The sequence below is a fragment of the Anser cygnoides genome, chromosome 12 (genome assembly GCF_040182565.1).
Source record: "Anser cygnoides isolate HZ-2024a breed goose chromosome 12, Taihu_goose_T2T_genome, whole genome shotgun sequence".
Classification (NCBI taxonomy): domain Eukaryota; kingdom Metazoa; phylum Chordata; class Aves; order Anseriformes; family Anatidae; genus Anser; species Anser cygnoides.
This window is the reverse complement of record NC_089884.1, coordinates 1,735,466-1,762,081: the sequence shown is the minus strand read 5'-3', so window position 1 is coordinate 1,762,081 and position 26,616 is coordinate 1,735,466. Positions and strand designations below refer to the sequence as shown.

General features: G+C 66.5%; 1 protein-coding gene across 6 annotated transcripts; it reads right to left on the bottom strand.

Annotated features, from left to right (window-relative positions):
- Positions 1–450: 450 nt before the first annotated feature.
- On the bottom strand, positions 451–26,342 carry CBFA2T3 (CBFA2/RUNX1 partner transcriptional co-repressor 3). Of its 6 annotated transcripts, none has more exons than XM_067004338.1 (12): positions 25,939–26,342; positions 8,505–8,651; positions 7,195–7,272; positions 6,143–6,384; positions 5,661–5,750; positions 4,456–4,637; positions 4,064–4,314; positions 3,871–3,956; positions 3,455–3,650; positions 3,230–3,298; positions 2,900–3,087; positions 451–2,183 (listed from the first exon to the last, which is right to left on the bottom strand). In XM_067004338.1, the coding sequence occupies exons 1-12, from the start codon at positions 26,006–26,008 to the stop codon at positions 1,881–1,883; spliced, it is 1,902 nt and encodes a 633-aa protein (XP_066860439.1). In that variant the 5' UTR covers positions 26,009–26,342; the 3' UTR covers positions 451–1,880. The 6 variants fall into 6 exon arrangements, with proteins under 6 accessions (XP_066860439.1, XP_066860438.1, XP_066860443.1 ...); XM_067004337.1 differs by having other exon boundaries at positions 2,900–3,090; positions 25,939–26,339; XM_067004342.1 differs by lacking the exon at positions 25,939–26,342 and adding an exon at positions 18,172–18,359 and having other exon boundaries at positions 2,900–3,090.
- Between the last annotated feature and the right edge of the window lie 274 nt (positions 26,343–26,616).

Genomic DNA, 26,616 nt, shown 5'->3' with positions numbered 1-26,616 from the left:
ATGTCACACCATAAATAAAGTGAACGCTCGCTCGAGGGGCACCCGGCAAAGCGCTCCCAGCTCGGGGTGCGCGGGACCCCCCCACCCCCACCCCCCGAGGGGACGCACCGAGGTCTCGGGGTGCGCAGGGACCTGCAGCAGGACTCGGGGTAGGAAACGTCACCTCGGGGCGCACCGGGCCCTGCTGCGGCACGGCATGGCATGGCACGGCACGGCACGGCACGGCGCAGCCCCGTGCATGCTCCTGCTGCAGGAGGGTGGCACGAGGGCAGCACCCGCGGGCGGCGCCTCTGCGAGCACCCGAGCCCGTCCTCCTCCCGCCTTGCCTACGGCAAACACACAGGATGGTTTTTGCAAATGCGGAAAACTAAAAGCTCCTATCGAGCACATGACTTCTTCTCGGTTCGGCCTAGCTCCTACACACCACATCCTCCAGTGGTTTCTCATCACCCTTTTATTTGGCAAAGTGTCTCTTATTATTATTATCACTATCGGTATTATTATTTTTGGACCTCTGCAGACGCTATTTACATTCACATTAACGTACAGCACTCCTGCCCGGCCGCGCCGGGGCACGCTCTGGCTTCCTTCCCTCCTCCCGGAGCCGTGGGACTTTCCGTATTGCACTCCCGTCCTCTGCGCTTTGTACAACGCTGCGAGAAATTACAACATCACCTACATCGTCTTTCGTCCGCCTCCTCTGCGAGGGAGGAGGTGGTGCTTTCTTGCCTTTTTTTTCTTGCCTCCTGGAAATCGTTGCAAAAAATAAAAAATAAAATAAAAAATTTAAAAATTATAATCCAACGCGGGGAGCGGATAAAAAGGACAAAAACCCCGGGGTGTCGGCGCACGGGGGCCGGGAGAGCAGCAGAATTCATCCCTCGTGCTCCTCGATCCTCTCCTCCGGTGGTGGGCAGAGGTAGGGAAACCCGGGGGCTCCCGCCCGTGCCCCCCACGCCGCGTGGGGAGCGCTCCTCTGTATATTTCCAAAAAAAAAAAAGAAATTTTCTTTTTTTGCTTTATTTTGTAATAGAAACTCGTCCAACCCCCAGGCGCGCCGGGCTCCCCCCGGCCAGCGAGGACGGGAAGCGTCGGAGCAAGCGACAACAGAACGAAACGAACTTTGGCAGTGGAGAGACGTTTGGATCTTTCTCGTTTTTGGATTTCCTTTGGAGCAGAGGTGAGTCTGGTCTGTTCTTGGCTAGCTAGCAAGGTAGTTTACAGGTGAGCTTCTGGCACGCCGCTTGACTTGGCGGTGTCTGTTTTGTTTTTTTTTGATTTTTCTTTTTTTTTTTCCTTTTTTTTTTTTTTTTACAATTTCTTACTTAAAGCCAAAGAGTCCGACGTTTTCATTTTTATTTTCTTTATTTTTTTTTTTTACAAAAAAAAAAAAAGAAAAAAAAAGAGAGAGAGAGACGAAGAAAAGAAGTTTCCTTCCTCCTGTGAGCGAGCTCCTGGGCAGCGCCGCCGCCAGCCTGGCCTCTCCCCACGGCACGGCGCGGCCAGCCTGCGGCAAACCCCTCATCCGGAAAGGAGGAGAAAAATAAAAATATAAAAATATATATATTTAAAAAACAAAAAAACAAAAAACAACCACCCGGTAGCAACGAACAGCAATCCCCCAAACGCTAGAAAACCAACCAAAAAAAAAAAAAAAAAAAGCCAAAACAAAGACCGAAGAGAGAACAGAGAAGACCGGCGTTTGCCTTAAACTCCACTTAAAGCCCAGTTTGAGGATCCGTGAGGATTATTTGTGAGAGATAGAGAGGTCGTTTTGGAGGTCACACGAGTCAGGTAGCTGAGGAAATTGCATCGAGTGCAGTCTGGTTCTTTTGGCGCGCCGCGGCGGCGGCAGCGGGGTCGGGGAGGGGGGGGGCGGCTCAGCGGGACGCGCTCTCCAGCGGGGCCGGGGTTGCCGGCGTGCCGGCGCGGGACGCGGCCCCCGAGCCCGTCTCGCTGGGGCTGCTGGCCATGGGGGGCACCCCCTCGGGCTGCGCCGAGCCCACCGGCAGCCCCACGCCGGCCGTCGGGGCGGTGGCGGGGGCCGGCAGCCCCTGCAGAGTCTGCCCGCAGACGTGGTGGTGCTTCTCCCAATCCTTGTGCTGGCAGAAGGAGCCGCAGTAGCGGGCGGTGTTGCAGCCGCTGCAGGTCTCGCTCGCTTTGCGCCCGCAGTTCCAGCAGCTCTGCGGGGACAGCGGGGGAAAACCTCAGTGCTGGAGCGTGCAGCGCCCCTTCCCAGACTGTGCACCCCCATCCCGGACTGTGCGCCGCATCCCAGACCGTGTGCCACAGCCCGTACCACGTACCCAGTCTGTGCACCGCATCCCAAACCGCATACCCCAATCCCAGACCGTGTGCCACAGCCCGTACCACGTACCCAGTCTGTGCACCACAGCCCAAACCACATACCCCATCCTGGACCGTGTGCCACAGCCCGTACCATGTACCCAAACCCAGTCCGTGCACCACAGCCCAAACCACATACTTATTCCTGGACTGTGCAACCCATCCTGGACCACGTACCCTATCCTGGACCGTGCACCACATCCCAAACCCCATACCCAAACCCCGTCCGTGTGCCACAGCCCAAACCACGTACCCTGCCCTGGGTTGTTAACCCATCCTGGACCACGCACCACAACCCAGATCATGCACCACATCCCGGATTGTGTGTCACATCCTGGACCAGGCGCAGCATCCTGGACCGTGCACCACATCCCTGACTTTACACTTCTTATCCTGGACCACACGTCCTCATCCCAGACCACGCACCCCATCCCATCCTCACTCGGTGCAGGAGTTCCCACCCCACCAGCGGTGCCGCAGCCACCCCAGTGCTGCTCAGCAGGTCCCCAGCGCCCGTGCTGCCACCCCCCAGCCTCGTGCCCACCAGCCCCACCTCGCTCGAGTCCTCCTGCTGATTGATGACAGTCAGGGCGTCCTCCGAAGCCTGGCGCTTGGCCTCGGCCAGGGCTCGCTCCATCTTGGCTCGCTCCGTCGTGATCAGCTCGTGGGCTTTGCGCTCGGCGTCCGACACGGCCTTCTGCAGCTCGGACATGGCCTGACGCTTCACCTCGTTCACAGCTTCTTCTGGAAGGAAGGCGGGTGAGCGTGGCAGGGGGCACGCAGGCACCCTGGGGGGCTCCCAGCCCCCTCCGGCCCCGCGGGCACGGGGAGGGGACGCAGTGGGGACGCTGCCGGCTGGGCACGCTGGCGGGGCCACACTCACCAGCCTTCCTCCAGATCTCCTCGGGCATGTAACCGGAGAGGGGCCGCGGCGCGAAGTCCCGGTGAGCGTCTGCGAAGAATCCAGGGGGGGATGACAACGCCGTTAGCAAAAGGCAACCACCCCCCCCATGACCCGACCCCCCACTGGCCAAGCCGGTCCCAGGGGAACAGCACGGGCACCCCGGAGAGGGGCCGGGGCCGGGCTGCAGCCCCCCCGGGTCAATACCTAACTGGGGTGCCTCGGAGCTGGAGGAGCTGTTGTGGGGGCGGGCGGAGGGGGGGCTGCCTTTCTTCATGTCCTCGGCGTCGCTAAAGCGCCGGATCCAGTGGTTGAGCTCCTCGCGGTCGGCCTCCTGGCACCGCCGCAGCACCGTCAGCGACCGGCGCGTCTTCTCCACCATGTCCATGATGCAGTTCAGCAGCTGCGGGGGGGGCAACGGAGGGGCTGGGGGATGCGGCGCCGGGCGCTGGGGGGAAATCTGGGCTGCACAGGGTGGTGCTGGGGCCGTGGGAGCGAAGGATGCTCGGGACGAAAACCACAGGGGGACACGGTGGAAGTGGGGGGGCAAAGCGGGGTGGGCACAGCACGGCTGCCCCACGCATGCAGCGATTTGGGGGGGCCAGGCTGGGGGCTCTACGTACGTTGTTGAGGTGCTTCCACTCCTCCGCCCACTCCCTGTCGGTGAGCCGGTGGTCGATCACCTCCTCCTGGCGCGCCCCGTGCACCGCTGCAAGACAAACACAGGGCGGGGGTCAGCCCGGCATCACCCCCAGCCCCACGCTGTGTCCCCCCCCCACCCCCCAAAACCAAGGAGCGCGGGGGTGCTGAGCTCACCAGCGGGCCGCGGGCGCTCGCGGAGCTCCCGGGGGTCGGCGTGGCGGTAGGCGTCGCGGTAGTGGTGCGCCATGGCCATGTCCTCGAGGCGGTAGTGCTGGGGCAGGGGGGCGGTGGGGGGCGGCAGCCCGTTGGGCGCGTGGCTCAGCCCATTGCTGGGGCTGTAGCGCTGCGCGGGGCTCATGGTGCACGGCCGCTTGCTGAGGTGCTCGGGGTGCAGGGGGTCGCGGTCCAAACCGTTCTCTTTGGTCCTGGGGGGAGCGGGGGAGGTCGGTCCCCGCGGGGTCCCCGAGCACCCATGCACAGCCGCGCGCCTGGGTGCCCGTTCCCGCACCCAGCGCGCCCGTGCTGGCGGGCTGCACCCCTAAAAGTGGCATCCCGTGCGCCCTCACCTGTCTGGTGTCCTCCTCTTGCCGCTCTCGCTGACCTCCAGGAGCAGCTCGGAGGAGTCGATGGGAGAGGAGGCGTTGGCGTCCAGCAGCAGCTGCTCGTGCTGGGCCAGGTACTGCGCCGGGCTCTGCTTGGCCATGCGGGCGCAGTGCAGCAGCTCGCGCTGCAGCAGCGGCAGGTTGGCCTGCGAGGGGAGCGGGAGTCCAGAGCCCACCACGGCACGGCCGCGCTCGCCCCAAAATCATCCACCCCCAGCCACCCCAAGCCTCCCCATCCCTCAAGTTCTCACCTCGAGGACCTGAGCCCCCAGCCCTGGGGGGATCCCCAGCGGGTGCGCGCTCGGCACCGGGGCCACCCCCAACCCTCCTGGCACCCATGGAGCACGAGGGTGCCGTAAGCGGCCCACGCACCCGTGCACCACGCCCGCGGATCAGCAGCGGCGAAGCAGCAGAAACACATTTCTGCCCGGGTGCCGCTGCTGCCAGCTCCGCTTTTCTCTTTAGGCAGCTGATCGGCAGCCAAGGCCCCATCTGTTGGACACGTTAGCGCTCGGGGAGGAGATGCACGCTGCGGCCCCCGCCCCTTCCCCGGCTCAGGGAACGACCCCGAAAACCAAAAAAGCCCCCGAGTCTGGGAAGCACGCCGCGCCCGGCTGCTTGCACTTAGGGTAATGAGAAGCAGCTGGAGCCCAAGGTGGAAGCAGCTGGAGCAGGGTGCCGGGGCGGCCGGCGGCACGGGGAGTGCTGCTGGCCTCGGGGACACCGCGCTCGCTTGGTAAGGGGACAGCGGGGACGGGGGCTTCGTGTCCCCCCCCCCCGAGCAGCCCCGCTCAGCTCTGCCTTCCCTGCGGGGCGGCTTCCTGCTGCAAGGGCTGCGAAGGTGGCAGGGGGCAGGGTTTTGTTACTCCTCCGCTAACGAGGGGCGAGCGATGCCAGGCTCAAACATCTGCCACCCGTGCCCGCGCTGCCAGGAGTGCCGGCGGTCGGCGAATCCCTCCGGAGCAGGGTGGCAGTGCAGAGTCAGCACGAAATCAGAAGGAAAATTAAAGGAAAAAAAAAGGGGGGGGGATTTTTAATGAATTGCAAATGGTTTCCAGATGGGCCTAACCCCGTGCGTTATTGCAAACAGCTCCACGAGCGCCTCGGCCTGATGGGACTGCCCGTGCGCGGGGGGATTTATGCGCCCGGGGGCCGTGCAGGGCACCCACCTTCAGGAAGGGGATGACGAAGGGCCGCAGCGGGAAGTTGGTGGCCTCCTGGAGCTTGGCGTGGAACTCCTCGATGGTGAGCGTGGAGTTCTGCGGGGACAGCCCGGGCTCAGCACCAGCCGCTCGCAGCCCCCAACCCACCCTGTGCCCCCTGGGGCCGCTCCCCTGCTCTGCTCCCCACCGGCTCTGCCAAGCTCAAGGGAAAACCCCGCAGGGTTTGCTGGTGGTGCGAGCAGTGGGGACCCAGCTCCGCACTGTGGCCATACCAGCGGCATCCGCTCCATCCATTTCCCACCCAGGGAACCATGAGATGCCCCCGTTTTTCCAGAATTTAAGTCAACTCAGCACCAAGAGGCTCCTCATTTAGCACCATCTCCATCCCCAAATTAAAAATCAGGAGCCCCGGTTGGCGGCAGGGCTGGGGCATCACCCGCCAGCCCCAGGGGCTCCCCAAAAGCGGTCCCCGCGCCCGGCGAACGTACCACGAGCCCCAGGACGAGGGTGCGCACCCGCTCCCCGATCTCGGGCGAGATGTCGTTGCCGAACTGCTGCAGGGTGGTGAGGAAGCGCTTGAGCTTGCTGAGCTGGCGGGCGCCGCAGGCCGGCGGGAGCTGGTGGGTGGAGAGGGAGGCGGTGGAGGAGGTGGCCGGCCCGTTGCTGAAGCCGTTGGGGGTGGACGGGGCCCCGTTGATGGCGGTGGGCGAGTGGCTGCTGCCGTTCATCACTGCAAGCGGAGAGGAGGGGAGCTGAGAGCGGGCGGCCGTGCCACGGCGGCGGGCTGGGGGGGGGACCCGAGCATCCTGCGGGGCACCAGGGGGCTGGTGTCCTCCCACAGCCTGGGGTGCCCCGGGATGCTGCTGCACCCCCGGAGCAGCGCGTGGCAGATGCAGGGAGGGCGGACAGGCTGTGCTGAGGGCCTGATCCCGCTCCTTGACATTCCGGCAGCCAAGAGCTGCCAGAAGCTGCTGGCCGTTCCCCGCTCTGCCCATCCAGGAGCCTTCACGTGGATGCTGCCCACAGCATGAGGGGCGGACAGGACCCCGCCACACAACAGGGCGCCCCATTCCTGTGCCAGCCCTCGGCACAGGGACCTCTCCGTGGGCAGCACGGGTCACAGCACCCTGCAGCCCGTCCCCTCTGCGCAGAGCAGCCTCGCACCCCTCCACCAGCACCCAGGCATGCACCGTGCTGCTCCCACCATCGCCCTGACCTGGTGCTGCTGGTGCCGCCGGGTGCCGCAGCCCTGCCCTGCCTGCCCTGCCCGCTTCCACAGCCTCCCGCTCGCTCTCCGGCCGGCCGGTCCCAGCCGCCCGCTAAAGAGGTGCCGAAAATAACCCCCGGCCACAACTGCTTTTATTCCCACGACAGGTGCGTGACTAAGTTAGACGCCGCACATGTCCCTCGGCCAGGCCAGGGATGGGGTTTGCATCCTTGGGACGGGGCAAGGAGAGGGGCTGGGGGGGCAGCGCCCTGCCGGGGGGGCTCGGGCTGCGTCTCGGGTCTCTCATTAGAGCGCACGTTTCATTTTACTTACAAAGACAGACCATCGACCATTTCAAGCAACCATGAAAACGGCCGCGAGGCAGAAACGTCGGAGGGCCAGCGTCTCGATCTGCAAGCAAAATAAAACACGCTATGATGAGAGAGCAGAGGCGGCAGCTCTCGGCTGGGGGTCCCGTTGGGCACGGCCCGCTCGTCCTGTGTCTTGCAAAGCCGCGCGGAGCCCGACGTGCCGGGGATGGAGCCGGGTCCGTCTGCCCCACGCAGCCCAAGGGAGGGCTCAGAGGATGCCCCCCTCCTCGTACCGTCTCTGCCCAGCCCCGACTCGGGGGGCAGCTTGTGGAAATTCCCCGAGACCAAGAAAAACCGAGACTCCATCCCGAGCCCTGGCGGGGATGGCAGCAGGCTGCCCACACCGTCCCCACACCAGCGGGATGGGGACGCCTGCACCAGCCCCGCACACGGAGCCCCGCGTCCGCTGCAGGGCTCGGATTAAAAAGCAAAACCCATCAGAGCGCAGAGAGCACAATCCGATTTCTAATTAGAGAACATCTGGTTGGGAGTGCAGCAGGGCCACGGCAGCCAGCGTGGCTGGGGAGGCTGCGGCTTGGGGTGTCGTTTTGGGGTTTCTCAGCGAGAAGCAGGTACGAGCAAAACCCCCACACGTGCATGCCCAGGGAGACATCACGGCGAAGCCAGAGGAGCCGCTTGCTGTGGCCACCACTGCTCTGGTGGCAGGGACAGCCCCCTGCCCACCCTGATCCTGCCCCGCCATGTGCCAGCGCTGGGACACCAGCGTGGGGACCAACCCCCGTGTGAGCCCCGTGGGTGCGCGATGAGCCCACGGAGCACAGGTGCAGCCGGGGCTCCCCCAACTCACACTCTCGAGACAAGTCCCAGCGGAGTGCCCTGATGCCACCACTCTGTCACCTGGGCACAACCAGCAGCTCCCCACCACCACGACCAGCCGTGACACTGCCCCACACCGCCTGGTGCCACACGCACCCACGTGGCCGTGCCCAGCTCCGAGCCCTGCCACCTCCTCCGGCAGCTCCGTGCAGGGGGGGGCACACGCTGCTCCGTGCCCCCGTTTGGTGACCGCACAGCAGGAGACCAGGACGTCCCTGTCCCCGAGCACCTCGCTAGGGATGGGCAGAGCACACGCAGCCCAAAGCCCTTCTCCAGCGCACGAACGGGGATCGCCACCCCACGGCACGGCCAGCACCGCGCAGGGCGACGAGGTCGCGACGGATCCCGAAGGCAGCGCGTGGCCGAGGGACCCGGGCAGCCTCCCTGCCCGCCATCCCATCCCATCCCCGTCCCCATCCCCGTCCCCGTACTCACTGGTGCTGGGCGTGAAGGAGGGGTGGCGCGTGGCTCCCTGCGTGACGGCCGGCGGCGGCGGCGGCATGCTGGGCGGCGTGGACCTGGGCTGCGTCTTGACGTCGGCCGGCGAGTCGGGCATGGTGGCGGCCCGCTTCGCCGCGGGATCTGCGGGGACAGGGCGCGGGCGGTGAGCGGGGCGGCGCCGCGGGTGCCAGCCCCTGCCCGGCGGGTCAGGGCCTCGGGGACCTCGGGCATCTCCGGTCCCCAGGTGGAGTGAGAGCGCAGGGGCGGCGGGGACGGTGCCTGGTGTCCTGTGGCCCCGTAGGATGGTGGGGACGGCGCCCCGCATCCATGCCCTGCATCCTCCACGGATGTGTGACACTGGAGAAGGGACAGGGCACTGCTCTGTAGGCGCTGCCCTGTGCCATACGAGGTCCACACCTTCTGCATGGCACAGCTCGAGCTCACGAGCAGCGTTATCACAGATGCCATCCCTGCAAAGCCACCACTGTTACACGCCGGCACCCTCCTGCCGGCAGCTCCCTGCCCATACCTTTGGGAACCCCGTGCCCAGGATGCCCGCTAGCGCCTCGCCAGCCCCAGGAGCTGTGCTCAGGGCGATTGCGGTCATCGTGGTGCCGGGCAGGGACCGCGCACAGGCAGCAAATCGTGGGTTCGTGACAGCCGGTGCACGACGCTGCTCCCTGTGTCACCCACTCAGTCTGAAGCCCAGAGGATGCCGTGCCATGCCGTGCCTTGCCATGCCATGCCGAGCCATGCCGTGCCATGCCAGGTGACCGTGAGCATGGCAGCTGCGCAGGTCTGTCACCATCCCGGCCAGGGTCCCCGCTGCACGCAGCGGGCTCGCCACCAGGCACGGCTGCTAACCACTCGTCTAATACGCACGCCTAATCCGCTGCAACTGTCGGGAGATTAATCGAACCCTGCGAGAGCACATGGTCCAGGCTAAATAAAACCGGGGCCTCGTCCCGAGCGAGATGCTATCAGGGCTCGTCCTGCAGCCGATGCCACGTGGGGAGGACCAGCGAGCCAGGAGGGCTGGTGGTCACCACCGCGGTCCCACGGCATCCCTGGCGCTGTTTGAGCGTCCTTGGCTGGAGCCACCCGCGTGCACGGTCATCCTGCAAACACCTGGCACTGCGAGCTGTGGTTCGCCTTTCTGCGCCCCCTTCTCCCTCTCCAGCCGCAGGAGAAACCCCCAAGGATAAACAGCACCTCTGCCGTGGAGCGGCAGTTTGTTTACGGGGTCTGCCAAAACAAATGGGACGCTCTGAAAAACACCTCGGATTTTCCTTGCCACGGGGCTGGGAACGGCTCCTCCAGGCAGGACAGAAGAGAACTGCTGGAAGATGCTGGGGGGGGGGGGGAGAAACGATGCCGGGAGGTGCCTGGCTCGCACCCCGACCTGCAGCCTCCCTCCCACCTCCTGGGCCCGTTGTGTGGCTTCGCAGCTTCACGCCGGGTGTAACGGCCCCGGTGGGAGGCGCGAGGGGCGGTGAGGGGTGCGCAGCCCCCACCGGTGCTTCGGGCTGGAACCAGCTCTGGCCGCCTGCATGGAGATGTGCCCGGCGGCTCACGAGGCTCCAGCACCAGAAGGGAGGCAGAGCAAGGGGTTTGTGCGGTCCCGTGCCACTCAGCGGAGCAGGATCCGGCCCTGATGCCAAAGAGTGCGCCAAGGGGAGGTCAGGCCTCAGCCCGCAGGTGCCCTCGTGATGGTGCCAAGCCCAGCCCAGCCCCTGCTGAGTCCCCCCGTGCTGCATGGGGACGGGGGAGAGCCCTGGCACAGCCGGGGGGCTGCCGTCCACGTGGTCCCCATGAGCCCACCATGGGGCAGCTGCGAGCACTGATGGTGCCTTCATCCACAGAGCGTGCAACAGGGCACAGCCAAATCCTCCTCGGCTCAGCACCCCCGGGCAGCAGCCCCTGCCCTGCTCGGCAAAGCACGGATCCGGGCATCCTTCCCCTCGGCCAACGTCTCCCCAGGCAGGGGCACGGCGCGGAGGCAGCGGGGCTCGTCCAGCTGGAGGAGAAGGTGGGGAGGGGGCAGCCTGGGGACCCTGTGCCACGGCACCTGCCCCACACTCCCCGCACGGATCCGGCTCCGAGGGGCTGAGCGGAGGGGCCTGGCTCTGCCTGGGCTTGGGGGAAAAAGCACAAATCCGCTCATCCTGGCGCCGGCACGGCTGCTCCGCAGCTTCCCATCAGGAGGAAAGTCTCCACGAAGCTGAACAAACACCAGGGGAAACTGCGTCTGGGTGTGTTATTTCTCTCTCTCTTTTTTTTTTTCTTCTCCTTCTCTTGAAGCCATAAGTTTTTCCTGCTGCGTTTGCAATCCAAACACCGCTGCGCGGGCACGGGAGCAAGAGGCAGCCCCCGAAGTGCCGGATCTCTCGGTGCCGAAGCCCAGAAGCGCCCAAAGCAAACAGAGCCAGGCCGCTGGGACACTCGTGCGCCCCGGTGGCACCGTCCCCGCGGCGTCACATGCGCCAGCAGCAGGACGCTGCCCCTCGCTTCGCCAAACCACCCTGGAAACCCCGGCTTTTGCCTCCAGCCCCACGAAGCTCCCCCGAGGCTCTGAAGCGCCGGTGACAGCGGCAACCCGGCCACGTCCTGCTGTCCTGCCACGTGTCCCTCTGTCTGTCCTTCCCTCCCCGCTGGCGGCGGGCGGTCGCCAGCCCGTGCCCAGGCTCTGCCCCCCTGGCAGCGCCTCCGAGCGTGGCACCAATTCCCCAGCACTGCTCAAACTCCACTGGAATCCTTTTTTTTTTTTTTTTTCCCTTTCCTTTCCTTTTTTTTTTTTTTTTCTTTTTCTTTGGGGTAATTTGTCCCAGCCGCTCGGGGCTGTGTCTGTTTTCCTACATCTGGTTTCCATTAGGCCTGTGCAGCCCAGATGAATAAGTAATAATATAAAAATAAAAGGATTAGTATTTTCTCCTTCGCTGGCCGGAGCGGGGCCGTACCCCGCCCTGCCTCCCGGTGGGAATCAGATGCCGAACCCCACGCACCCCCCGACCCCGATTTGTCACACCGGAGGCCTTAACCCCCCGTGTGCTGGCTGGGGACGGTCCCCACTGGTGACACACGGGCACAACCGTGACCACTGCCACCTCTGTGGGCACCGAGGCTGGGCACCACGTGCACCGGCCAGCTTCCCAAGCCCGGGGGTGCAAATCCTCCTGCTGTGCCCCCTGCTCTCTGCACCCTTTGGCCAGGCCTTGGGCTGGCTGGGGACAAGGACAGGGACTTGCCAGTCCCCGTGTGGCTGCATGGCACCCAAAGGCTGTGCCCTGTCCGCTTCCCTGGGCACGGAGCCAGCCCGGTGCAGCAGAGGCTGTCGGAAATCTCTGGCTCCCTGCGAGCCTCCCGGCGAGGCTTTGCCATCGAGGAAGGGGTTAAAAGGGAATTAAAAGAACAGCATCTTTCATGCTCTCCAAATGGCCACAAATGAAATCCAGATGCTGGAGGCGACGTCTCCCCGAAGCCAGGCTGCCTCCCAAACAAAGGAAAGCATTCCTGCTGCTCAGCTGCTGGTGCCACGGGGGCCAAGAACAACTCCCCGATAAGATCGCGAGGGCCGGAGCCGCTCCATCTGGACCGCGTTAGGGCAGCGCTCCGCGCCGGCGGCCGGGCAGCGGCGGCGGCCGCGCTCCCACGTGTGCGAGCCGGGCACGGGTGGGGGGAACCGCAGGGCGCCGGCGCCCCCGAGCTCCGTCCAGCACCCCACGGTGGGTGCACGCAGCGCCGGCCACCCCGGTGCCTTCCTGGCGCAGAGGACGGGCGCGTTACGGAGGCGCCCACGTCCCCAGTCCCAGCGCGGGCACCCCAGGGAGCAGCCAGAGTCGTGCGCCCGAGGCCGCGGGGCTGCTCACGGCACCACGTGCTCGCCAAGCCAAATCCTCCCCAGCACCCTGCTGTCGGCTCCGGGGGACAGCCCCGGCGTCAGGAAAGGTCCCGTCCCCGGGGACACGGTGACGATGGCAGGCACCTGGTGGGGGAGGACGTGGCTCACCCCGAATTGCGCACAAAGGGGAAGGAAGCAGGATGGTGGCGTGCCAGAAGGATGCTGCCCACCTCCAGGCCTATCACACGCCCATCGCTGGGGTGTCCCACGTCCCCAGGGGGCTTTGCAAAGGCGTGACGGGGTGGCGAAGGAGCAGCAGCCGGGGCTGGGGTGCTGGACCCATGGGGCACCCCACGGCGAGGTGCTGGCGGTGCCCGGCCGAGGGAAGGCTGCTCTGCCAAGGCAGGGCCAAAGGGTGCAGGAGGAAACGGGGTGCAGGACAAAACGGGGTGCCCCCACGGCTCCCACCACCCCGGGCAGGTGGCACCAGCGCTTCCTCTTTTGCAGTGACAACTTTGTGCAGTTTCCCTGAAGCAGCACGTTTTGGGGAGCCGGGCTGCAGGGTGTGTGTGTGTGTGGGGGGAAGCGACGCAAGCCCCAGCACCAGTCAGCGCAAATGAAGCCTTTTAAAAGGAAATCAAATTAATTAAACCCTCTGCACAAGATGTAAATGAAACCTGGCTTCTGGCAGCTCCAGGCCCTGCGAGGCACTTGCAGGCGCTCTGCAAACAGGGAGCTGTGCCCGCAGAGCGGCCGCCGCCGCCAGGAAGCCGGGCAGCACGCAGACGCGCCCAGCACTGCGGGCACCCCGCCGTGCTTGGGCGTCCCCTGCTCGCAAGGATGCTCACCTTCCAGGCAGGGCACGTCCCTGCTCCCCCAAAATCCTGACCCAGGACGCGTGGTCGCACCACGCCATGCAGCCGGCGGATTTGGGCAGCCCGTGCCCCATACCATGCCCCACACCGGGACACTTTCAGCCACCCCACGCAGGGAACGCAGCGGGTTTCCCTTTGGCACATCCCAGTTTCCTTCCCTTTCCGTGCAGCCCCATCACGAGCAGCACTCGGCTGGGTGGGCATGGCCGGGGTGCCTGCGCTCCCCGGGGATTCAGGGACCCCGAGCCCTGCCCGCTGCCCTGAGCAGCCCCTGGCCCCATAGGGGACCTGCAGCCCCCCCCGGGGCCCCAGCCGTCAGCTGCCGGTCAGCTGGAGCCAGGGTGGCGGGAGGGGGAGGTTATTCTGATTTTCCTCAAAAAAAAAAAAAAAAAAGGCAAGAAAAAAAAAAAAGCCCTCTCTGTTTTACAAGCCTTCATTTGCTATTGTTTATGTAAACAGGTAAATTGTTTCGTATCTCAATTAAAAACATCTGCCACATAAATGAATACCAATTAACTCATCCTGTTTTTAATTACTCTGTTAATTACACACAGGCAGCAAAAAGGATGGCAGGGGAATAGGGAAAGCATGCTTACAGCCCCCCCCCCCCCTTCCCACCTTGCTCTTGGCAAGGATCCGAAATATGCCCAGATAATGATGGATTAAGGTGGCTGGTGAAAACAATGGCTCGTCGCCAGCTCCGGGGATTTCGGCTCCCTCCCCGCCCCCGGCCGGGTGCCTCACAGGGGTATTTCCCGTTGGCCTCCCCGTGACGCCCCCCATTTCGGGAACCCCACCAGCGGTGCCTGCGTCGCCCCGGGACCACGGCACAGCCCGGCCGCCTCTCCCGGTGCCGTCCCCGCGTTGGCTCCCACGGCACATCCCGGGAGACAGCAGCCTCCGGACCCGCACGGCCACACGCGTGGTGGGAGGACGGAGGACGCGTTGCCCGTGCATCGTCCTCGTGGACCAAACACGCCCTGGGTGTGCCCGTGATGCTCGCGGGGACGAAGGCATGGGGCGAGCAGCCCAGCCGGCCCGGCAGCGATCGCCGGGTGACCCTCGTGCCGTCAGCTGCGCCGGCCTCGCACCCCCTCCCTCCCCTTCCCCGGCTGCGGGAAGCTTTCCAAGCAAGCAGATGGGGCAGGGGGAGCCGCGGCGGCGAGGAGGAGAGCAGAAAAGGCTATTTTCTCACGCTACATATTTTACAAGTCGAACATTTTGTGCAGTTCAGCCCTGCCTGTAAAACCGTCTCGGGACCGAGCGCCGGGGCGCGCGAGCCGACGGCGGCGTGGGACCACGCCACCGGGCAGCCTGCGGCAGAGGGGCCACGAGTGGGGTCCCCACGCCCCCTCCCCACCTTTCCGAGTGGGGGACCTGATCCCCAGGTGCTGGGGGAGCACAGGATGGATCCTGGCCCACGACCATGAGCGTTGTGCCACGGAGCTGCCGCCTGCCCTGTCCCACCAGCAGCTCACGGCCGCGGGAGGAGGTGGGCACGCACACGCCCTGGCTGCTCCCCAGCTGTCCCGCGCACCTGGAAATTAAATATGCTCTCTAAACACGGCGAGCAAACAGAGGGTTCGTGCACCAGGCTTTGCGTGGGCACGCAGGGCGGCGCGAGGCTCGGGGCTGCCCTGGTCTGCGCACCACATCCTCCTTGCAACAGCTACCGGCGTGCCATGGGGCCACCAGGCCACGGCGTCCGTGCCGAAAAGGCGACCGATCCGGTGACAGGCTGCAGGAGGGGCGCCCCAAAACCAGGTTCCTGCCCAAGCTGCACAGCCAGGCACTCCTCGAGCAGGCAGAGCCCCCGGCTAAAACGCTCCACGCGCTTTTTGCTGCCACGTATGCACAGGGACGCTCGTGTCCGGAGGTGGCCTTGAGCAGGGACAAGTGGCACGAGCAACGAGGGGGCTGGGGACGCTTCAGAGGCACGGAGCAGTTGGGAAGGGAAGAAGTCCCCATCCACACGCCGACGGGGAGCTCCGTGCAGGTCCCCGCAGCGTGGGAACGCCGAGGCACCGCCAGCTCCCTGGGGACGCCGGGCCGGATCCTGCCCCGCAGGCGCCAGGACGGTGACGGCTCCGAGGGGGTGCCGAATCCAGCGGTGCATCCCCACAGCCTCCGGGCTGCCGCGTCGCTGACTCTTTGTCTCTTTTTAACCACAGGCTCCATTTCAAGGCAATTTTGCCCGTGCGAGATTTAATGCAATAACGCAGGAAAAAAATATTAATGAGAATTTTGAAAAATAAACAGGAAATCCTTCGGATGCTTTCTGGAAACATTGGTCAGCATCTTCCGAAGGAAAGCTGTGGGCTTGTCAAGGTGGGGTTGCCTCTGGGGAGGCTGAGCGAGCGGGGAGGGAAGGCAGAAAACAAGCTTCAGGAAATCTAAAAATAAGCCCAGACCCGGGCAGGGGCACTAACGCCAGCTCGGCACCCGCTGGGCTCTCACCTCTGCGCCCCAGCCTGGCCTCGCCCTGCCCAGTCCATCACAAAGCCCCCGCCGAGCGCCCCCGCTTCGGGTCCCCCCATTTCACCCCGTCTCTGCACCGAGCTCCCCGCTCCTTCCCAGCCCGGCTGCAGGATCAGGCCCTGATCTGCCCAAATGCTGCGCACCCCGTGACTGCGCCAGTCCGGCTGGGGGCAGAACCAGTGCTGGTGCTGGTGGCCGTGGTTGGTGTCCCCCGTGCCGTGGGGACCGGCTCCCTGCCCCGCAGGAGCACGCATCCCGCTGCCAGTGCACGCTTACACCTCGCCGGCAGCCCTGTGCTCCGGGTCCAGCTCGCCAGCAATGCCCTGAACCCGATATTTAGAGATTTAAGAGATATTTAACGGTTTACGGGGTGTGTCTCACCGCCGGGGGTCTCGAAGCGCCCCACAGCGCTTCCCCGGGGCACAGGGGGGCTGCACGGCCGCAGACAGGGAGCCGCACCGCCTCGAGAGCCCGCTGGAGATTTGAGCCGCCTGCATGCAGTGAGCGGAGCCGAGAGCCCATTTCCACGGCAAACCCAGGACGGGTGCATGCAGCCCACCCCAGCCACGCCGCGGGGTCCCCGAGCTGCCAGCGCATCCCCGAGCCCCCTTCCCACGCGTGCCACGGAAACGGGCAGAGCCTGGAGGCTGCTCGACCCTCCAAACCCACCGAACCGGGGCTGAGCACACCACCAGAGCATTTTCGCATCCTGAACCCTGCAAGTCCTCACCGTAAGAGGCGAAATCCTGCATCCACACAAGGCCTGGCTGCTACCGCACCCAAAACAAGCAGCCAGCCCCACGCCAGCACCCAGCACCACGGGAGAACGGCTCCTGCTGCCCGCGCCCCCCGGCTTTTCCTCCCCGCACCCCAACGCCTGCAGCCGTGCGTCTCCCATAAGGAACGTGCCCAGCGCCCCGCCGTCCCCAGGGAAAACCGTCTGGGCCTGCCGGGAGGCAGCAGGAGGGGAGAAACCCCCCACGCAGCCCAGCCCGTCTCCGGTCTCCTTCCCGGGGCTCCCCAAAAGCAAGCCCCCAAACTTCTCCCCGCGCCTCAGGGCTCCGCGGGACCCGCCTCAGCCGCCTGCGGGGACGCGAGCCCGGCTCTGCCAGCTCCTCACCCAAGCACCGGCGCGGGGCGGCGGGCGCCGGGGCCCTCAGCATCCTGCCCGGCCGCTGCTCCGCGCTCGCTGTGCGCTCTCTGGATGGATCCCCAGCATCTCCGTGCCCCGGCTGCCTCCGTGCACGCAGCAGAGCTCACCCCGCCGAGGTGCCGAGCAGGCGAACGGCTGCGGAGCGTCTTCGAGTCGCTCGGCAAAGGGGCGCGGGATTAATATTCCTTTTAATTAAAGGCAGAAAAATCTCTTTGTTCCTGAGCAGAGAGAAAACAACAGAGGGAAGAGCTCCGGAGCTCCTTCTAAGCGAGAGACGAGACCATCGCTTAGATCCAAAGGCACTGTCAACGCGCACGTGACCCCGAATTAAAAAAACAAAATGAAACCCGGCAGCAGCGGCGGCAGCTCTCCGGCACCGAAGGGAAGTTGCAAAGTTTTTCTTGGCTAACGGGAAAAAAAAATATAAAAAATAATAAAAAAAAATAAAAATCCAGCAAAAGGTGCCCGCGAGCAGCCAAACGGGGGTAGCACGGGGGGAGCCCTGGGCGCGGCGGGCGAGCTGCAGCCCCCCCCGTCCCCCCCGGACCCCCGGGGGCAGCTCGCAGCGGGGCAGCGCTGACCCTCGCCCCCCGCCCCCCGCCCCCGGGGAGCGCCCCCGGGCACGGCCGAAGGCTCCGGTGCGCGTTCACCCGGGGGGGGGGGAACCGGGCCGGGCCCCGCTGCAGCCCCACTGCCCTGCCAGGGACCGGGCGGGCTGGGGCACCGGGAGCCTCCCCGGCACCGGCACCGGCACCATCCCCGACGCTGGGAGCGTTCCCCGGGCACCGGCAGCACCCCCGACACCGGCAGCACCTCCGGTCACTGGGAACGTTCCGGGGGCGCAGGGAGCACCCCGACACCGGCAGCACCCCGGGTACCAGCAGCACCCCCGGGCACCGGCAGCATCCCCCGAGCGCTGCGCACCGGGAGCTTTCTGCAGGCGGCGGCAGCGCCCCGACACCGGCAGCACCTCCCGGTACCGGCAGCATCCCGGTCCCCCGCGCACCGGCGGCACCTCCCGGTACCGGCAGCATCCCGGTCCCCCGCGTACCGGCGGCACCTCCCGGTACCGGCGGCACCCCCGAGTACCAGCATCCCCCGACACCGGCAGCATCCCCCGGGTACCGGCAGCCCCCCAACACCGGCAGCACCCCCGGGTACCAGCGTCCCCCGACACCGGCAGCATCCCCCGGGTACCGGCAGCCCCCGACACCGGCAGCATCCCCCGGGTACCGGCAGCCCCCTAACACCGGCAGCCCCCCGACACCGGCAGCGCCCCGCTCCCCGCGCCCCCGGCGCCCCGTGCCCGGCCCTTACCGTGCTGAGGAGCGGCGGAGGCGTGCGCCAAGTCCCGAGGCAGAACCGAGCGGTGCCGGCAGAACCGGCGGCGGCCCCCGGCGGCGGCCCCGGCCCCGTTAAGGCCGGCGCGGGCGGAGCGCGGCCCCTCGGCGGCGGCTGCCCCCGGCACCTGCCCGCCGCCCCTCGCCGCCGCCGCCGGGGGCCGCCAGCCCGGGGGTCGGGGCGCTGCCCCCCCCCCCGGGGCCGGACACCGGGGGACGGAGAGGGGAGGGAGGGGAGGGGGGGACGGCCGGGAAGGGGGAGGGCGGAGAAGCCCGGGGGAGAGCCGCGGGGGCCGCTTCACCCCCTGAGCATCCCCCGGCGCCGCGCCCCCCGGCCACGGGGCGCCCCGCGGCCGAGCTCCGTGCCGGGCCGGGCCGCCCGCAGCCCCCGCTGCCGCCCCGCCGCCCGCCCGCCCCGGAGTGAGCGGCGCCCGCCCCCGCCGCCGCCTTACACCGAGCCGCCGCCGATCCCGGCAGGGGGCGCCCCGCCGCCGCCGCCGGAGAGGGGGGGGGGGGCCCCGGTGCGCGGTCGGGGAGGGGGCGGTGGGAGCCGGGGCGGGGGAGGTGGGGGGGGGGGACGCACAAGGGAGCGGGGGTTGCGTGGGGACACGGGGAGGTAAAGGGGTGGGGGGGGTGCGAGGGGGTGCCCGGGGGTCGGGGGGTGCGGGGGCGGTGGGAAAGGTTGGGGGGGTGCCGAGGGTTGGGGGCTGTAAAAGGTTTGGGGTTTGCCGAGGGTTGGGGGTTGCAAATGTTTCTGGGGGCGACGAGGGGCTGGGGCTGGGGTTTGCAGGGGCTGGGAGGTGTCGGCGTGGGGCTGGGGCACGGCTCGGTGCCCTCACCGGGCTGGCAGGGGGCTGGGGGAAGACACAGGGGGCTGGCACCCCAAGGGCTTGGGGGGCTGCGAGGGGCTGGGGCTGCGCTCGCTTTGCTTCCGTCCCCGGCTGTCCCGGGGATGCCCGCGGGCCGGGGTTGCAGTGGGAGCAGCCACACGTGCAGCCGCAACATCTGTGCAGGGCGAGCCCCACGGGCACCCCGCGACCCACGCACCCACCCCGGCCTGGCCTCGGGGTCCCCCCCGCCCCACACGGCCTCATCCAGGCTGCCCGGGGTGGCCACACAGCACCGGCACCGTGGGGATGCCCACGGAGGTGGCGCGTGGCTCCCTGCCCACGCCGGGTGCCCGGTGCACCCATCCTGCATGTCCGGGCCCTCCTGCGTGCCCTATGCTGGTTGGGGGGGGGGGCACTAAAAGTGTCCCTACCCCCCCCAAACCCTACTACGATGTTGTTGCTGGCTAGCGCGAGCCCTGCTAATTTCCCCGCGAGCTGAAGCCCTGCCTCTTTGCGTAATTACTCGGCTTGGCAGCTGCCTTCCCTCTGCGAGTTGCCGCCAGGAGCCCCTGCCGCCCCGGGTGCTTGTTGCATTACTCATCCGCTCCGCTCCCCAGGGCGCAGGGCGCTGGGCACCGCTGCAGCCCTGCCGGGCGGCGGGGCACCGCCACGGCACCACCAGTGCCAGGGCACCCATGGCACCACCGCTGCAGAGGTGCCGCGCAGCCGCCGCGCGACGTGCACAACGCGTGGTCGCTGCGCGGCCGTTGCGCAACCACCAAATGACCGTTGTGTGGCCACTAAATGACCGTTGCGTGGCCAGTAAATAACACTGCGTGGCCAGCAAACAACCACTGCCTGGCCAGTAAACAGCCACTGTACGTCCAGGCTCCCACCTGCATCACCTCGGGTCGCAGGACGGCGCTGCCCCATCCCACCCCAAGGTGCTGGCAGCGTCACCCCCTCCCAGCTCCTGCCACCGTGCACGGAGCCCTTCTGCTGCCTGCACCCCCTCCGCCCTGCTCCTCCCAGCCCCGAGCGCTGGGGTTGCCCCAGGAGCCCCTCGAGCACTGGGGTTGCCCCAGGAGCCCCTCGCTGGAAGCACCACGGCCCCGCCACCGAGGCCCCGCGGGCGCAGCACCGTCCGCCCCCGTGCACAGCTGCGCTCCGAGCTGCCGCCCGCCGGGCTTCGCCGCGGCAGCCCCGGCTGGCACATGCAAATGCAACGGCGTGGGTGCATCTGGGCACGTGGTGCATGGCGCAGCACCCCCCCGGCGCACAATTCCCAGGTTCGTGGAGCACCCGGGCATCCCGAGAGCGCTTCCCGAGGCTGAACCCCAGTTTCAGGAGGGGGCTGTGGGGGTGGCCACGCTCTCAGCCAAATATTCTGTCCCGCATGTGCGCCCTGTGCCCTGCAAGCTGTTAAATTCACGGTGAAATCCACCAGTAAATGTCCAGCTGGTGAAGCCCAGCCAGAACCCAAGGGTGACCAGCGCTGGCCCTGCACCCAGTGACCTGCAGGTAACAGCTGCAACCTTGCCAGCTTTGGTTCATTTTGGGTGTAGATGCAGGATGCTATCGAGTCCCTGCTGGCTCCGAGCAGCCACCCGCCCGCAGTGGGACGAGCCGGTGGCAGCGGCACCACGACGTGCACGGGGCACTGTGGGCGGGGGGGGGGGGGGGGGGGGGGCCCGCCGTGTCCCCCCCGGCGGCGTTTGGGTGGCAGGGTCTGCCTCGTCTCTATTCCGCGCGCGCAGCCTGTAATTTTGGTCTATTGAAGTCATAATTCACCACTGAGAAAATAAACATTTGTGTTAGCTCGCTTTATTCGGCGGGCCTCGTCTGAATGTTAATAACGCCCTGCCGGCGGGCTCGCACGTGGCCTCGGCCGCCGGGACAGACCCGGGCACCCGTGGCCATGCCCGTGCCACCTCCTCGCCTGTGGCAAGCTGTCACCCACTGTCCCATGCCATCCCTGGAACCCTACAGATCGGAGATGAGGAGGGAAGAGTCGCGTTGTGCTACACCGGGGATGACGACGGAGCTGGCGGCGAGGCCACCTCAAAAAAAGGCAATAATTTGGGGGATGAAACCTGAGGCATGTCCAAAAGCCCGCACCCGTCCCTGGGTCAGTTTGTGCAGTTTTGTGGGTGCTCCCTGGGCTGCGCTGTCCCCAGCAAGGGCAGGGGGGCACTGGGGTGACCCCCAGGTGCCCCGCTCCAGCCCCAGCCCTGGGCAGGGCTGCCCAGTCCCCGGCTGGGTTCCCCTGGCACCGGGTGCTGGGTGTTGGTGCTGGGGGCTGGTGCTTTCCCCTCCGCATTTGCATCTTCCCAGCCTTTATCTTCCTCCCAGTCTCTGTATTGCTGCAATTACAGACACTTTAAAACACAATGATCTGGCTGTTAGTGTGATGGATGACAGAACCTTTCTGTCTGGTTTAAATCACTGCCGAGAGTGAGCAAACTTCCCCGCCTTAACCCCTTCGTGCCCCTCAGCCCTCTCCGGAGCCAGCCCCGCCGCTGCCACGCACCCCACAGGCACGCGTGGGTCCCACGGCAGCCTGAGACCGGTGCCGTTAGAGAAACCCCACCTTCCCTCGGCTCACACAGGGACGGATGCAGCACGGTGGTGCAGGCGATGGGGCATCCCCAGCCCCTCACCGCCAGCAGCCCTGCGTCACCGCCGTGGGAGAGCATCACGGAGCGAGCGGCCAGGCCGGCAGATCAGCACCTGCGAGGGGCCGATAGGCTGCCTGGATCCGTCCCAGCGCAGGGCCTGGCCGTCCTTCCCAGCAAATCTGGAGCCAGGGCAGGATGGGGTCCTGCCACCCTCTCCAGCCCCACGGCTTCCCAGAGAGGCTGGAAACTTCTGTAAGGGCTTTGTGTCGCTCATGCCACCGCGGGACTGATGGCTCGGCGTGCAGCCGGCCAGCGCGGGGACGAGGTGCACGTGTGGTGTCAATTCGTGCTCCCTTCGTGGCGAGGAGATGGCATCTCCTGCCGCTGAGCGCCAGCCCTGTGCCCACCAGCACCACCATCCAGGTGCCGCGGTCCCCTGGGGTGGCGATGGCACCGCAGCGCACCGCTTCTCCTCGCAGGCGCCGCCCGCTGCGGGTGCGCGGAGGAGGGATGTCCTCGTGCACGAGGCTCGGGGGGCTCCTGAGGACCTGCCTCATGCAAAGGGGGTCCCCGAGACACGGCCTGGGCACCTGTGAGGGCATGGAGGGAGAAGTGGGGTGTCCCAGTGTGGCCATGCCCTGGGACTGGTGTGTGTGTGCCCAGGGAGCGAGGGCGATTGCGCCTGGTGAGCCTGGCAGGTCTGGCTCCTCCAGCCCCCTCCCCGACCTCCCCGCAGCCCAGTGTCCTCCTCAGCCCCCAAATTTCCCAGCACTCCAGTAAGATCTGATCGCTCTTCAGGCCGTGTCCCCCCTTCCCAAGCCTCAAGCCTTGTAAGAGAGCCCTCGGTGCTGGTTTCTCGCACCTTCCCCCTCGCCGTGCCGTGAGTCATCCCCGTGCCGCCGCGCAGACCTGCTCCGCCGCGCCGGGGCTCGTCTGGGGGCGAAGGCACCGAGCCGTGCCCGCGCTCAGCCCCAGCGTGCCGCAGGTTTCCTGTGTCACCCCCAGGAGTCTGGCTGCCCGTCTGGGTCTCTCAGTCTCTATCCTCAAGCTCACAGGGAGCCGAGCGTCTCCGGGTGCCTCTCTGCGGTGCTTTGGCCATGGCAGGGGTGCCAGCCTGGCGCAGCACCAAGCAGGGCATGGGGACAGCGTGGAGCAAGCCCTTGGTGATGCAGAGCCCGTCACCTTGTCTGCGTGCACGGACGCGGTGGCCTTAATCCCAGCTCCTAAATCCATCCCCGGGAGCTGGGCTGCAGCCCCCAGCACTCTCCCCTTGGCATTTTGTTTGCAGCTGGAGCCCAGGCTGGTGCTCCCCTTCCCCACAGGGTAATTTGGCGGGGAATGCGCGGGGGAGATAAGGGGCTGGTGGGGAGCCAGCGGCCGGGGAAGACAGCTCGCCCGCGCACCGGCTATCGCCCGCCGCAGCTGCATCCGCCGCGGGGACATCTGCTGCGCAGGAAGCGCCTCTCGCCAGCTTTTCTTAAGAAAGGGGCTTCGCTTGTGCCTGGCTTCCCCCTGCGCCCGCTCGCGGGGGGCTCCCGGCGTCGCAGCCCCCCGCCCCACCGCCGCCCCGGCCCTCGCCGCTGCTGGGTCGAGGTCTGGTGGGAGCAGTCCCTGCCTGTCACCTCCTGCGGGGAGCGGAGCCGAGGGCTTTGCGGCTTCTGCACAACTTCCACGAACATGAAAAGGAAAAAAAAAAAAATCATGTTTTCCTGGCTGACAGATTCGTTCCTGCTTCCCTTTCAAAGGGAAACCGGGCCCTACTGCTTATCATCCCGGCGCGCCCTGCACCGCAGCCTCCAAAAAATCACCGTCTTGGCTTAAACACGGGGAGGCTTTGGGATATGTCGCCGTCCCTCTGGATGCTTTAAACCTTCAGGTTTCGGGGCTGCTGGGGCCGTGTTTGCAGCTTCTCCTTGCCATGGGGTGCCTGGAAACTGTCCAAAGTGGAGATGGCCTCGTGCCCCTTGCCTCCTGGTGCCTGGGGGGTGCACGGAGACGCCGCTGCCACCCTCGTGTAAGCAGCGGTCGGCCAGCAGCTCGTCCCCTTTTTGACCCGAGGGAACGTGCCAGAGGTGCTGAGCAGAACCCCAGCAGGTGCCCAGCACACGCAGCACGCTGGGAGGCCCCCCCCAGCACAGCACAGGATCCCTCCAGCTCCTCCGCTCCCTGTCCCAGTGGCGTCCCCTGACCGGGCAGGGGGAACGGCGGTGCTGAGCCTCCCCGAGAGCCCCGTCCTTGTTGTGGGGTCCCTGCGCTCCCTGTGAGACCTCCCTGTGAGACCCCCCTGCAGCAGAGGGGTCTGGGGAGCCGAGAGCACCTCCCGGCCCCGCTGCAGCATCGCGGCCACCCTCCCATCTCCGGCTCTGTGCAGCTCCTGCTCCCCTGGCTGAGCCGCAGGTACCGGCTGCCTGCCAGACCTCCCCGCCCGACAGGCTGCAGCTGCCTGCACCGTGCTCTTTAACGGTGGGAATTTAATTAGTTTGCACTGCGCTTCCAGCACCTCGGGTCCCTGCAAAAATCAATAGGAACGAGCAGGAGTTGGGCCAGCACGGCCTGCCTCTGCTCCGGCTCTGTCCAGGACAGCACAGCAGCACCAGGAGGATGTTGGTGCTGTGCCGTGCCGTGCTGTGCCGTGCCATGGGGAGCCCCAGCCTCGTGTCAGGGCCATCCCGGAGGTCTGGGATTCGTTACAAGGTCCAGATGTACTGGAGCAGCAGGGGACGTTGCGGCTGCCTCTGGCCACCTGCATCGTTTCCAAGTTCCCAGGCTAAAAGCAGGGCTTGTTATCAAGAGCAAAAAATGTGCCACCTCTGTTGTATTTCATTTCCCTTTCTCCACCTCTTCCCTGCCCGCTGTGCATCTGAGATAACAGCTCTCCGCGCTGAAGCCGGAGCGAGGAGCAGGCAACGGCCTCACCAGCCCTATCGCTGCCTCGCTGGCTGCGAGTAAATCAGGAAGTTTGCCGAGATATTTGGCCAACAAAATAAACGTTTCTCCTGCCAAGCACCTAACCGGCACCTCCGCCAGCCCGCAGCAATCTGCACGGCTCCGCTCGCTGTGCCCCTTCTGTCAACGGCACCCGCTGGCCCTGCGCGTTATCGGGGGGTTCCCCTCACCCGCTGGGGCTGGGGGCAGCAGCGGGGTGCTGCGTGCTGGCACGGGGCAGGGACCGGTGTCCCCATCGCTCCCACAAGGGGATCACTCCCAGCCCTCAGCACTTTGGGTGTCTGCCTCGAATGGGAGCTCTGGTGCTGGTGTCCCTGGTGTCCCATCAGAGGGGCACGGTGCTGGCACCTGCTGTGCTCACGCAGCGGTGACGCAGCACCCACGATAAGGAGCTTGGGAGCACCCCACGTCCCTGTCCCCAGCCCAGCTCACAGGCTGAGCAGCGAGGGCTTCATCCTGACCCCAAGCCACACCACTTCTGCCAAGGGATGGAGCTGGGATGGGGACCTGGGAGGTCCCCGCGCTGCCCAAAGCCTGTCCTCAAACCCAGCCTGGCCACATCCCCATCCGGCAGGGTGGGTGCCAGGACCGGGCGGCGGGGCAGGGTGCTGTGCCTGGTGCATGGTGCCGCAGGGCTCGCTGCCGCCGGGGAAAGGGGTGTGCGAGGGGAAGCGCGGCAGAGCGCCAGCATTGTTCGCTCGGGGCAGACAAACGCCGGTGACTCAGCCGGCCGCCGCTTTCCTTCCCGCGCCCGACGCGGCCCCACCGGGTCCCTGCGCGTGGTGCCGAGGGACGCCCAGCACAGGGCATGGGGATGCCCCAGCCCCTGGAGCCGGCACCGATGCTGTCACGCTGCAAAGGAGCAGCAGCACCTGGAGAGCCCGCGGGGCCGGATCCTGACCGTGGCGCGACAGAGCTGCTGCAGGCAGGGTCTGGCCGCTGCCGGGGAGCGAGCGTGGGAATGTGCTCCCGAGCCACACGTGAGCTGCTGACCCAATAATGAAAGAAAGCACTGGGTAAACAGAGGATTTAAACCCTGCAAATAAAACCTAATCGCGGCTGACTGCTCGTTACAGAAAGGTTAATTGCAGAGTGGGCTGCGGACAGGTCCCCGTGCCCCATCCTGCTGGTGCTACGAGCTCGGCTGTGCCCCAGCCCCCTGCCCTAGAGCCAGCTCCAACCAGCCCCATGGGGACGCCCCACTGGGGACCCCCACACACCACTTGGGCAGCACCTGCCTGGCCCCAGGGTTGCGTGTGACATCGGGACAAGTCACCTGCACTGCGCCACGTGCACGTGGGTCGCCCACAGCCCCCCGCCTCCCTTCTCCCACCGCTGCCTCGGCCTTACCTTGGACGGTCCTGCCCGGTGCCCTGGTACAGGAGGGGTGGCTGTCGGGTTTGGGGGGACCCCCGGGCATCCCGGGGGTGCGGGGTCAGTGGTGCCTGGCACAGCCAGCCCACTTCTGGGGCAGGCACGAGTCCCCACGCCGGGGAAGGAGATGCTGAGCGCCGTCGGGCTTGGTGTGGTGTGGTGCGGCGCGGGGCGTCCTGCCCGAACGGTGCCTGCCCCGCCGCGAGGGCCGTTCATGTGACCGCCGGGGCCGGGGTGGCAGCAGCGCCGTGTCCCATGGCGAGGGGGAAGGTGAACAGCTGCCGGGCAGTGATAATGCGGCGGGTGGGGGGAGGCCGGGCAGCTGCGCCCGTGTCCTTCCCCAACAGGAACCATCTGCGACCAAGCCCAGCTCTGCCTTCCCTATCAGCCATTCCGGTCTGACTTTCCAACAACTTCCCCTTCGCGCCGGCTTCACTTCCTCACTGCGAGGGGCCAGCGTGGTGCAGCTCGGCATGGGCAGCACCGCAGGAGGGTGGCACGGCGCGGCGCGGCACGGCACGGCACGGCCGTCAAGGTGCACCGCGGCACAGGCAGCATGGTGCGGCATGGCACGGGCAGCACGGTGCAGCTTGGCATGGCACAGCCTTCAGAGCGCAGCCTGGCATGGGCAAGGCAGCACGGCACAGCCGGCAA